The sequence below is a fragment of the Bufo gargarizans genome, chromosome 9 (assembly GCF_014858855.1).
Source record: "Bufo gargarizans isolate SCDJY-AF-19 chromosome 9, ASM1485885v1, whole genome shotgun sequence".
Lineage (NCBI taxonomy): Eukaryota > Metazoa > Chordata > Amphibia > Anura > Bufonidae > Bufo > Bufo gargarizans.
This window is the reverse complement of record NC_058088.1, coordinates 106499780-106513705: the sequence shown is the minus strand read 5'-3', so window position 1 is coordinate 106513705 and position 13926 is coordinate 106499780. Positions and strand designations below refer to the sequence as shown.

The window sequence follows — 13926 nt, the reverse complement described above, 5'->3', positions numbered from 1 at the left end:
CGCCCCTTGCCATTAAGTCACAAAAAAATGTAGATGCGCCAATTTGACACACTTTTTTAAGACAGGTTTTTGGTGCAGACATGTTAGTAAATTTGAGCCACTGTGCCAAATGTAACATAGGGGCAGCCTTGCTATTGAAAATGCACAAAAAATCTGCCCCACATTTGAGTATTTAAAACACTTTCTGCACCCCATCCGATAGGGAGCATGTTTTAACTACAGCTTGCCGCATAAAAAAAAAAAACAGCCCTGCCATGGCTCTGTAGATGGAAAAAAAGCTTCTCACACCCATACTTTTTTTTTTTTTTTAAAGCAGTAAAGAATAAAAACCATATAAAATTTGATATTGCTGTAATTATACTGACCTGCAGAATACCATTAGTAGGACACAGAACAATGTAAAATCAAAACTGCAAAAATAAAAGTGGAATTTTTTGTTTTCCCCATTTTCAAGTTAGATTGTATTATAAACACAAGCCTATGTGGGACAAAAAAAAAACTTTATAATTTATACATTTATATCTTTGCTTTTTTGCAGCCCTGTGAATACTGATTGGTACAGGGAGGAGGAGTTATCAGTGACTGACAGCTATATCTCTTTATGCACAGTCAGTCACTGATAACTCCTCCTCCCTGTACCAGCAGGGATTTAAAATGTATATATTACAAGTTTTAGGGCTCTTTCACACTTGCGTTGTCCGGATCCGTCGTGTACTCCATTTGCCGGAAGTGCCCGCCGGATCTGTAACACCGCAAGTGAACTGAAAGCATTTGAAGACGGATCCGTCTTCAAAATGCGTTCAGTGTTACTATGGCAGCCAGGACGCTATTAAAGTCCTGGTTGCCATAGTAGTAGTGGGGAGCGGGGGAGCAGTATACTTACCGTCCGTGCGGCTCCCGGGGCGCTCCAGAATGACGTCAGAGCGCCCCATGCGCATGGATGACGTGATCCATGCGATCACGTCATCCATGCGCGTGGGGCGCCCCGGGAGCCGCACGGACGGTAAGTATACTGCTCCCCACTACACTTTACCATGGCAAACAGGACTTTAGCGTCCTGGCAGCCATGGTAACCATTCAGAAAAAGCTAAACGTCTGATCCGGTAATGCGCCAAAACGACGTTTAGCTTAAGGCTGGATCCGGATTAATGCCTTTCAATGGGCATTAATTCCGGATCCGGCCTTGCGGCAAGTCTTCGGGATTTTTGTCCGGCCAAAAAACGTTCCGGTCCTGAACTGAAGACATCCTGATGCATCCTGAACGGATTTCTCTCCATTCAGAATGCATCAGGATTTTTCCGGCATAGAGCCCCGACGACGGAACTCTATGCCGGAAAAGTGTGAAAGAGCCATTACTGAATCTTTTCCCACAAAAATATATATGTATCTGCATAGCTCCTCCTGTTCTACAGCATGGTGCTTTCAGATCAGATTGCATTTTGTGGCAACAGGTCCTCTTTAACCCCTTAAGGACTCAGTCCTATTTCACCTTAAGGACTTGGCCATTTTTTGCAAATCTGACAAGTGTCACTTTAAGTGCTGATAACTTTAAAATGCTTTGACTTATCCAGGCCATTCTGAGATTGTTTTTTCGTCACATATTGTACTTCATGACACTGGTAAAATGGAGTAAAAAAAAAATCATTTTAATTTATAAGAAAAATACCAAATTTACAAATAAAATTGTAAAAAAATGGCAAATTTCCAAGTTTCAATTTCTCTACTTCTATAATACATATAATACCCCCAAAAATAGTTATTACTTTACATTCCCCATATGTCTACTTCATGTTTGGATCAATTTGGGAATGATATTTTATTTTTGGGGGGATGTTACAAGGCTTAGAAGTTTAGAAGCAAATCTTGAAATTTTTCAGAAATTTTCAAAAACCCACTTTTTAGGGACCAGTTCAGGTCTGAAGTCACTTTGTGAGGCTTACATAATAGAAACCAGCCAAAAATGACCCCATTCTAGAAACTACACCCCTCAAGGTATTCAAAACTGATTTTACAAACGTTGTTAACCCTTTATGTTTTCCGCAAGAGTTAATGGCAAATGGTGATAAAACTTCCGAATTTTTATTTTTTTGGGCACATTTTCCATTTTAATAAATTTTTTCCAGTAACAAAGCAAGGATTAACAGCCAAACAAAATGCTATATTTATTGCCTTGATTCTGTAGTTTTCAGAAACACCCCATATGTGGGTTGTAGAGGGAAAGGTGCGCCGTATGGTTTTTGGAAGGCAGATTTTGCTGGACTAGTTTATTTACACCATGTCCCACCCCTAGAGTACCCACACCTGATGCACCCATAGAGTACAAACTCCATAAAACTGACCCCATCTAAAAAAAAACTACACCCCTCAAGGTATTCTAAACTGATTTTGCTAACTTTGTTAACCCTTTAGGTGTTGCACAAGAGATATTGGCAAATGGAGATAAAATTTGAGAATTAAATTTTTTTTGCTAATTTTCCATTTTAATCCATTTTTTCCAGTAACAAAGCAAGGGTTAACAGCCAAACAAAACTCATTATTTATGGCCCTGATTTTTGGAATGCAGATTTTGCTAGACTGTTTTTTTGGACACCATGTCCCATTTGAAGCCCCCCTGATGCACCCCTAGATTAGAAACTCCAAAAAGGTGACCCCATTTTAGACTACTACGGGATAGGGTCGAAGTTTTGTTGGTACTAGTTTAGGGTACATATGATTTTTGGTTGCTCTATATTACACTTTTTGTGAGGCAAGGTAACAAGAAATCGCTTTTTTGGCACAGTTTTTTTTTTTTTTTTTCTTATTTACAACATTCATCTGACAGGTTAGATCATGTGGTATTTTTATAGAGCAGGTTGTCACGGACGCGGCGATACCTAATATGTATACAATATTTTTTATTTATGTAAGTTTTACACAATGATTTCATTTTTGAAACAAAAAAAAAATCATGTTTTAGTGTCTCCATAGTCTGAGAGCCATAGTTTTTTCAGTTTTTGGGCGATTATCTTAGGTAGGGTCTAATTTTTTTGTGGGATGAGATGCCGGTTTGATTGGCACTATTTTGGGGTGCATATGACTTTTTGATAGCTTGCTATTAAATTTTTGTGACGTAAGATGACAAAAAATTGCTTTTTTTACACCGTTTTTTTTTTTTTTTAGGTCATGTGATATTTTTATAGAGCCGGTCGATACGGACGCGGCAATACCTAATATGTATACTTTCTTTTTATTTATGTAAGTTTTACACAATGATTTCATTTTTGAAACAAAAAAAAAAATCATGTTTTAGTGTTTCCATAGTCTAAGAGCCATAGTTTTTTCAGTTTTTGGGCGATTATCTTGGGTAGGGTATGATTTTTGCGGGATGAGATGACTGTTTGGTACTATTTTGGCGTATATGGGACTTTTTTAATCACTTTTATTACCTTTTTTGGGAAGTAAGGTGGCCAAAATTTCAATTTTCTCATAGTTTTTATGTTTTCATTTTTATGGCATTCACCGTGTGGGGAAAGTAACATGACCGTTTTATAGATCAGGTCGTTACGGACCCGGCGATACCTAATGTGTAGTGTATTTTTTTTTTTTTTTTTTTATTCAATGATAAATGTTTATTTTATTTTTTTCCTTTTTTTTGACCCAGACCCACTTGGTTCTTGAAGATCCAGTGGGTCTGATGTCTGTATAATACAGTACAGTACCCTATATAGTGTATTGTACTGTATTTTACTTACACTTGGTGCTGAACAGATCTGTGCTAAAGGCATAGATCTGTTCAGACAATGGACAGCAGGATGCCTGAGAAGGTGCCCTGTTGCCATGGGAACCTTCCTCGTCTGCCACAACTGAGCAGAATGGGAAGGAGGGAGGCTCCCTCCCTCTGTGACCCCATCCTGTCTGGGGGCTGCAAAGGCACAGCACCCCCACCCCCCGATGGGAGAGGGAGGGAGCGCCCTGACTGTTAACCCTTTGCATACAGCGGTCCGTACGGACTGCGGTATGGAAAGGGTTAAATGGCTGACATCGCAGCACAGATGTCAGCCGTTTATACCAAAGTGTCAGCAATGTGCTCACACTCTGGTATACCCACTGGACACCAATGAATATTCAAGAGGAGGCGGGCGGGGGATTGCGATCCCGCCTGCCGCACCACCCGCCGGCATAAAATCATTCAGGGGTGCAGGGGGGGGGTGAAAATCTTTATTTTGGTATTTTAAAGTTTCTGATCCCCACGGTCAGAAACTGCAGAAAGCGCTGCAAACAGCGGGTCTAAATTGACCTGCGGTTTGCTGCGATCGCCGATACGGCATCACGCCGTTGTGACAGGATGCCCGCTGAATGATTTCAGCGGGCATCCTGTTCCGATTAACCCCCGCAGCGCCGCAATCTCGTTTTAAACTCGTGATTTACCGATGCGTCATGGGTCCTTAAGGACTCGGGAAACATGCCATACCGATACGTCATGCGTCCCTAAGGAGTTAAAGGGGTTCTGCACTTTGATAGATCATCAGCATCTGATCGGCGGGTGTCTGACACCCGGGACCCCCGCCGAATAGCTGATTGAGAAGGCAGCGGCGCTCCAGGAGCGACGCGGCCTTCTCACTGTTTACCGCAAACCCAGTGATGTCACGACTAGTATCAACTTGCCTGGGCGGGGCTAAGCTCTGTTCACTTGAATGGAGCTTAGCCCCGCCCTGGCAAGTTGATACTAGTTGTGACGTCACTGGGGCGGCGGTAAACAGTAAGAAGTCAGCGGCGCTGCTGGAGCGCCGCTGCCTTCTCAAACAGCTGAACAGCGGGGGTCCCGTGTGTCGGACCCCCGTTGATCAGATGCTGATGATCTATCCAGAGGATAGATCATCAGTTTACAAAGTGCAGAACCCCTTTAAGTCTCTGCTCATTCCAGGCTTCAGAGTCCAGTAGACGATCCTATCCGTGATTGAAAAGCAAAATCTGGACGAGACTCCAGAAAAAATAGTCATACAAGACCACTGTGACATTACTTTTTTTTAAGGTTCACATATTAACTCCAGTTACAGAGGAATTACAGCCACCAGAGGCACTACAATGCTGTAAGGCCTCAGTTCAGAACTGATCTGGGGCTGCCAAGATCCAGCACCTCATGCAGATACCTGGCTCCCCACTGAACATCCTTGATCAGTTAAGGTTGGTCATTTAAAGTTCATGGACAGTATGAAAGTGTTAAAAATTAGCAATTTCAAGCATTTTTAATGGTGTTTCATTTTTTGAAAATTGTCTATATACACACACACACACACACCTGTGGGAAAAAATGCTGTATCCACAAGATGCTACCTTCAGAAAAGGAATGCTAAAAATGCCACAGAACAATCCCCCCCCCCCCAAAATAAAAAATAAAAAATGCTCAAACTTGCAACCAATTACCGAACAGCTTTCATTTTCAAGGGCAAATATAGAATAAAAGCTGTGCTGTGATTGGTTGCTTATAGCAGCCTTTATGAAACTAAATAAGTCTGTTTTTCTAAGGCTACATGCACACGACCGTTGTGTGTTTTGCGGTCCGCAAATCGTGGATCCACAAAACACAGATGGCGTCCATGTGCGTTCCACACGGCCAGCCTTTAATATAACTGCCTATTCTTGTCCGCAAAACGCGGACAAGAATAGGACAGGTTATATTTTTTTTGCAGATCACAAAACGGAGCAACGGATGCGAACAGCACATTGAGTGCCGTCCGCATCTTTTGCGGCCCCATTGAAGTGAATGGGTCCGCATCTGAGCCACCAAAACAACGTCCGTGTGCATGATGCCTGAGTATGTGAAATCAGCCTGTGCGTCCTTGCTATACCTTTCTGATTTTATACATTTCTATAGGTTTCATAGAACAGCTATATGTCTCATGTACTGGTAGACAGCACCACTACCATAATAAAAATAAACTCAAATGCCCATTTTACTCTTGTTTATAATTAGATTTTATTAAACTTTAATCAGATTTGTTTTCCTGATAGAAACCTCTGCGGCTGACGTCATCCACTGTGTGCTCTATTGTTTTTTTTTAGTTAGGGAACTAATCTGTGACTGCTCTCCCTCTTTCTAGGTGCGGAGACGAGATAGTTGAAGTAAATGGAGTGAATGCTGTTGGTATGAGTAATGCGGAGCTGATCCCCATGTTAAAAGAGCAGAAGAACAGAGTCATACTGGCTGTCGTCTCCTGGCCTGGAAGTCTCGTGTGATTGCCCGAATACGTTTTTTTTATTTTTTATCTTTGAGCCTTTTGCACAACTCTCAGCTGGACTTTTTGCCTTCTACTCGTTTTCTTATGTGTGTGAAGTTCTTGTCACTCTGTAATTTTTGTTTAATGTTCTCCAGCTATAAAATGTAGATATTTGTACCATAAACTCAAAGCTCCCAAAGTCCTGGCTGATCAGACGTGATCACTGAAGCAATAGAATCAATCAGGTTACAATTTGCAGCAATGATACTGCAGTACTTTGTGATTACCTCTCAAGCAGATTTTCACCCTTCTAGCACCTCACCTTCTTCATCTTATCTTTCAATAGCTGAATGTGATTTTAAATTATTGCCCTTCATTTAAAGTGGATCTATCACAAATGGACAATTGGTTAAAAAAAAGTATATGTCCTGTTGCTTCTAATGCTTGTTCTGGAGAGTTGGACTTCAGTCACTTTCTGCAATGCAACTATATGTAGGATTACATTTCAATATAAGCATTTCCATACCATACAGGTAAAAATCTAGGGGTTCAAATCTCTGAATGCAGGCATCTACCCATGAATGGAGAAGGAACTTTCATGTCCCGATGGCGGATATATAATTAAGTGCCCTGCCATGTTAGTGCCTATTTAACTACTTAATATCACCTACAGCTCTTAATGATGGACCCTTAATACTGGTCTGGGATGTCCGCCTGTGATCTGATGGCAGTTTAGCCTTCACCTTAAGCTATGATCCCAACTTGCACAATATGAATGAACCTGCCACAGCAGACACTTGACATCTAAGGTGTTTGATGTTAGAAAGATACAGTGATTGTATATCAGGCCATTTGGAGATTTCATTGTTACATTCAGGTCTGAGGAATCATTACGTACATTATTCTGCTACTAGATAAATGTATATCCATCTTGTGAACCAGCTAGGGAAAGTGACCTCTTGTGGTGTGGGCATCCGGCCACTGAGAAGACTGTTTTAGAACAGGGCAAGTCATTTTAAGTAGAAGGGAAAAAAAAAATGAACATACAGTAAAGTTAAGTAGATTGTAAATTATTTACTGAATCGTAGCTGAAAGCTGAGGATTTACATTTGCCAGTTTTGTGGAGGACTTTTTTTATTGTGATTTGCAGAAAACTAAACAAAAGCTTTTTTGTAATTTTCTGCAAATTGTTGCAAAAAAAAAAAAGGCAAAAAAATGGCACATGTAAATACATCTTTAAGAACTGGTCCTGATTCACAATTATTCAACTCAGGAAGATTTAATTCTGAAAACTGATTTTTTTTAAAATTGTGAAATAAAGTTTGGATACAAAAGTTACGATATTTGAAATCACTGACTGGCTATGAATGTCTTTCCTTACTGGGGTTTGGGCAGATCAGCTAGAAACTGTTCAAGGAACCTGCACAATGTTTTTATTTTTTTTTTATTTTTTTTAAACCAGGACGTTTTGATGGTATTTCAACAAAATAGATTCAATCAATTATCAGTGTCTTATACATCAGTAAGTAATCTAGTTTACATAGGTGTTACAATACAGAGTGGAGGTACGTATACATCTGAACTTTCCAACACTGAAAGCAATGTATGAATTCTAGTGGTTAGGTCTAGGCCCAAGATGTGGGTCTCATTGAATTTGCAAACAAACAAGAATAAAACTAACACATAAATAATTATAAGAATAAAAAGAAAGAGTGTCCAAGTGAGTGATACCCGCTTTCCCCTTTACAACGTTCTGATGAGCAGGATCACTTAGACGTTCGACCTAGGGGATCACCAGAGGGTTGTCATCACATTGGTGGGTAAGCTAGGTCACAAACAAACGGCTAGACAGCCATATTGACCAGGTAGTGTAGAATTTTGTCACGGAGGGTTGTTGTGTGCAGAACATTTTCTCATACATACAGGTGGAGTTAACCAGGGCAGTCACTTCCAACAGGGTAGGGGTGTGTGGACTTTTCCAGTGCCGGGCGATGATTAGTTTGGTTGCCATAAGTATATGAGTGGCTACTATTCTCTATGGGTGTGCCAGGGTATTAATACCAATAAAGAGAAGCGCTAGCTCTAGAGTTAGTATTAGTCTGTTGGGAATAAGGTAATCTAATAACTTCTGTACACTGTCCCACAGCTGCGAGATTTTCGGGCATGACCATAATATGTGGAGGAGAGATGACCTATGCCAACAACCCCTCCAGAAGTCAGGCGATGAGGATGGGAACATTATATGGAGTCTGATAGGTGTAAAGTACCATCTTAGGCTACTTTCACACTAGCGTTTGGGGCTCCGCTTGTGAGTTCCGTTTGAAGGCTCTCACAAGCATCCCTAATGCATTCTGAGTGGATGCGGATCCGCTCAGAATGCATCAGTCTGGCACCGTTTGGCCTCCGCTCCGCTCAGCAGGCGGACACCCGAACGCTGCAAGCAGCGTTCGGGTGTCCACCTGGCCGTGCGGAGGCAAACGCATCCGTCCAGACTTACAATGTAAGTCAATGGGGACGGATCCGTTTGATAATGACACACTATGGCTCAATTTCAAACGGATCCGTCCCCCATTGACTTTCAATGTAAAGTCTGGACGGAGCCGTCTGAGCAACCTTCACACTTAGAATTTTTTCTAAACTATAATGCAGACGGATCCGTTCTGAAAGGATCCCATCATCTGCATTATAGGAGCGGATCCGTCTGTGCAGACACTAGACGGATCCGCTCTGAACGCAAGTGTGAAAGTAGCCTTAGGCTGGTTTTAAATATCGCTTCCTGATGGGATACACTACGGAAGGCAGTAGTGACCATGTGGAATGCAGAGTTCCATTGTTCTGCTGAAAAAGATTTTTGGAGGTCAATTCCCCACTTTATCAAGGGCGGTAGCTTGGTACATTGCTTTGTACTAGGAGATTGTAGAAGAGGAATATTCCACCTCTTCTGGGGTGTCCCTCATGGATGTATCTTAATGCTATTTTAGGGATTTGTAGTGAGATTTCCTTTAGTCTTCCCAGAAAGGATCTAATCTGCAGGAATTTGTAGAATTCTTTGTGGGGAATTTGATAGGTGTCGTGTATGTGAGAAAAGGACATTATATTGTCTGGGCCCATCATATCTTGTGCATTCCCTATTCCCCGAGCTGTCCATGTGTGTCCTGGGATGTGGTCTGTAAAGCAGACCGCAGATATAGTGGAGACAGGTATCGTCCCTTTATCATTTGATAACTCCAATACTTGGTATGGAACGTCCTTGACGAGGGGATAAGTTAGTTGGATACCTAGGTATGATATGCTCTCTCGTTGTCAGTCTAAGGGGAGCAGGCTTTTCATGTGCTGCAATTGGTCAGGGTGTAAGTTTATAGGAAGACTCTAGGATTTCTCTATGTTAAGTTTGTAGTAGGAGATTTGGCCGAATACTTTTTAATAGAATACTCTATGAAGAGAGGTCCTGGGATTTGTACAGACTACAATTATGTTGTCTGCAAAAAAGCGCTAGTTTGTGTTCTGTGGGTCTCATTTTGGAGGCCTGATAGGTCTGGATTCCGACAAATTGATTCCACCAGGAGTTCAATAGAAAGCACGAAAAACAGGGGGGACAATGGGCACCCTTGTCTGGTGCCGTTTGTCAATTGGAAGGCAGTGGATAGGGCACCATTAGCAAAGTAGCACAAGGAGTGGAATATAGTGTGGAAATGGCTGAGTATATTGGGCCAGTAAATCCAAACTTTCTTTGTACCGAGAAGGCATATGGCCAGTTAATGCGGTCAAACGCCTTCTCGGCATCTGGTGTCAGGAATATGGCTGTAGTACCTGATGCTTCTGCAGATTTCAAAAGTGATGAGTCTCCTAGTGTTATCCGGAGCTTGCCTCCCTGATACAAACCCAGTTTGGTCTATCGAAATTAAAGAGGGGATAATGGACAGGAGCCTATTCACTAGTATTTTCGCATAGATCTTTACATCGCTGTTTAATAGCGATATTGGTCGACATCGAGTGGTTTGCAAGGGTGACTTGCCTGATTTAGGGATCATCACTATAAGTGCCTCCAGCATTTCCGATGGGATGGAGCCGGTGACCATAGGTGTAGAGTACACTGGAAGAAGATGTTTGAAAAGTAAGTGGTCGTATTTTTTGTAATATAAGGAGGAGAATCCGTCAGGACCTGGGGCCTTATTTAGGGGGAGTGAGCAGATTACTGCGTTTAACTCTTCAGAGGATATCCGTTTGTTGAGGATCTCTAATTGGCCTGGGTTCAGTTTTGGGAGGTTGATCTGTTCTAGAAAGGAGTCTATATCTTGTTGGATGGGCTGTGTGGTACCTTTATCCGTACTTAGATTGTATAGATTAGAGTAATAATCCCTAAAGGCGTTGGCTATGTCTCTAGGGGCGGAGACTGGGGTCCTTGTGGTGGAGACTTTGTATTCTCTTTTTTAAAGTTAGGGACTTCATCCTTTTCGCCAAAAGCGCTCAAGATTTATTATCTTGAGCGTAGTATTGAAACTTAAGGCGTTTAAGGGATTTTTCATAGGCGTACATGAGGAGGCTCCGCAGATGCAATCTAGCTCTAGAGAGCTCTGCTAGATGAGTCTCAGAAATGGCTTGTTTGTTCAATTCTTCGAGCCTGTGAATATTGTGCATCATGTTTTGTATGTCTTTATCTCTTTGTTTACGCCATATGCTACTCTGCTTAATAAGGACTCCCCTCATGTACGCCTTGTGACAGTTCCATACGGTGTAGGGCTGAATCTCTGGTGTGCCGTTTATGGCAAAGAATTCTGTAAGGGAGAATTCCACCTCTTTACTGAAAGATGGGATGGACAACAGATAAGTGTTTAGTCTCCAAACATAGGCCTCATGCACACAACCGTAACGTTTTTTGCGGTCCACGGATCCGCTAAAAACAGAAGCCGCCCATGTGCCTTCCACAATTTACAGAACGGAACAGGCATCCGTCAATATGCCTATTCTTGTCCGCAAAGCGCGGACAAGAATAGGACAGGTTATATTTTTTTAGCGGGGCCGCGGAACGGAGCAACGAATGCGGACAGCACACGGAGTGCTGTCCGCATCTTTTGCGGCCCCATTGAAGTGAATGGGTCCGCATCCGAGCTGCCAAAACAGCGGCTCAGATGCGGACCCAAACAACAGTCGTGTGCATGAGGTTTTTGCGGGGGTTTCCGACAGGGTTACCGGAAGTGTGGTCTGACCATTGAATAGGGCCAATTTCTACAGCTGAGGTCCTATCTATGAGGGATCTGCTTACCCAGAACATGTCTATGCGGTAAGTCCTGTGGAGTCCCAAATAGTAAGTGTAGTCTTTTTCATTTCCATGCAGGAGACACCATATGTCATACACATCATGTGTCCAAGCCAGGTTTGCCACCAAGACTTTGCAGGATGAGGGTTTTGCTGTGGAGTCAAGAGAGGCATTGCAGATGATATTGAAGTCTCCACAGAGCACAAGGTTTCCCTTCTGTACTTTCTGCAATTTGCCCAGTAGGCGCCTAAGTAAGCGTTCTATGTGCAAGTTGGGCGCTTAGATAATCACAATGGTATGTTTTCAACATCGTTGAGTAAACAGTGTACTATTATATATCAACTGTGTGGATCAATCCAGGTTTGATGTATCTGAACCGCCACCGATGCCTTAAAGTGTATGAGTACCCCTCTTTTTTTTTCCCGGGAAGGATGAGTGGCAAATGATGGGGTTGTCTTTATGGTGGATTTTAGGCTGGTTACAGGATGACATATGGAGCTCCTGCAAGCAAGGTCACATTTTTGGGATTTTAGTTCTCACCACATCACTGACCGCTTAAAGGGGCTGTTCAACCCCCTCACATTTAAAGAGAGGAATGTAAGTACCATCGTAAGATCTAAAGAGATAAGTGTGTAGGCTGGTACTGGTTTGCATAGGCTGAGGGCGGAGTCCAGCCCCTCCAGCAGATGTAGCATGTAGGAGGCAAACACCCGGACACTGGGTGAGAAAAACCTGTTAAAAAAAAATAACAAAAAGCGAACATATAACAAGTCACAGTTGAACAATAAATGTACCCAGACCATGAGCATACGCATGATTCTGTATGTACTCTGTGAGTTGGGGGTGAAAACAGTTAACATAGCAAATCAGCTCCACAGGGATTCCACCATCTCCCTCACCCAAGGTATAGAGTTATTTGGGGAGAGAAAAAGGACAAAGGCAGAGAAGGAATAAGAAAGCAATAGTTCAGGATACAGGTACCGCATGCCAGTCCACATCCATTTTTGCAGGGGATGTGGTCTTAGTCGGTGAAGGTTCTTCATCTGTGGGGATGCGCCACTTGGAGGAGAGCTTTCCCTTCTTCCACTGTTGTAGCTGCATGGAATGTTCCTTTCCTGGTGATCAGGAACTTTGTAGGGAATCCCCACCTGTTAGGTATAGCGTGTTTTCTTAAGATGGATGTGAGCGGTGCAAGGCGTTTGCGAGCTTGCAAGGTGGCGGCTGACATATCTGTATATAGTTTCAGGGAGGTATAAGGATCGGGTAAAGGTAGTTTTCTTGCAATCTCCATGAGATTCTCCTTGATGTGATAGGAGTATCTGGCCAGTACATCCCAAGCTACTAAGTCTGGTAGATTAGGTGGTTTAGGGACTATGTGCATGATCTATGCAGAGTTTGTAGTTGGCACAGGCAGGGAGTAGTGTTTTGGTAAGCTGATGTAGATATACTCTGAGTTCCGGACCCAGGACTGACTCTGGGATGTTGCAGAATCTGATATTATTCCTGCAATTGTGGTTCTCATTCATATTCAACCAAATTTGGCTTGCAGAGTGTCTACCTTGTCATCTAGGGCATTATGGGAGTCTACTAATTCGTTGTGAGCTCCAGCAAAGGAGGCCATCTTGGATTCTATGTGGGAGACTCTCTCCTAGGTCGCTGAGTACATTGTGAAAAGGTAGCAAGAGCTTTGAAAAGTCCTTATGTAAGAAGGAGCGCAAGGCCAGGCTGCTTTGTCTGAGGTTTGGAACTTGAAGATATCGGAGTCCTCTGTGGAGGTAGTAGAGCGCGGTGAGGCCGCGCTTTGGTCTCTGGTGTGTATACGTTGCCACTGCTTCTTAGGGCTGGCCAGCGCCGCTTCTGTGTCTCCCACAGGAGTAGCGGTATGGCTGCCTTTTCCCCCGGTGCCAAGGGTTGTCGAGGCCTATGTAAGGCTACATCATTGTGGTTTATGCTGTCGCCGGTCGCCTCTGGAGTTGAGGGTGACAAGTCCCAGTCACCGTTGAGGGATAACTGCTGGGCAGAGGAGGGATCCAGGGCTAAGGCTGCTTCAGGGTGAGGAAGTTACTAGGGCCACTCTTTGCGCTCAAGTCTCCTCAGCTGTGGCATCTTTGCTCACCTCCTCGCTGAAAAAAAAAAGTGCTCCAGGGGCACAGAGCCCTTAGCTTTCGGCATCTTCTTCCTCCAGACAGTTTCGCTGCCATCTCATGGCTTGTGGGTTGCGAGGAATGTCACTAGGCGGAGGAGAGAGGTTGCGGTATCCGTAGCTCACTCCCCAGGCGGCCATGCCACGCCCCACAAAGGTTTTGTATTCACACCATTAGTTTTATCCATTTTTTATTTCAAACCTGGTCTCCTACAAGTAACCTCAGATGTAGCTTGCGAACCAAACTTTCTGAGCATGAGGGCAGATTTACTAATCCTGTAGATGGCGTAAGCTTAGACAGTCTGTCTAGACCTGCACCAGATTTACCA

General features: G+C 43.1%; 1 protein-coding gene across 1 annotated transcript in view; it reads left to right on the top strand.

Annotated features, from left to right (window-relative positions):
• The window catches only part of LOC122946707 (ligand of Numb protein X 2-like), a 94138-nt gene extending 86603 nt beyond the window's left edge, over positions 1-7535 (top strand). The window contains 1 exon segment of the mRNA XM_044306487.1: positions 6081-7535. Within this exon segment, the coding sequence (XP_044162422.1) occupies positions 6081-6216 (136 nt within the window). The 3' untranslated portion in view covers positions 6217-7535.
• The last annotated feature ends 6391 nt before the right edge of the window (positions 7536-13926 follow it).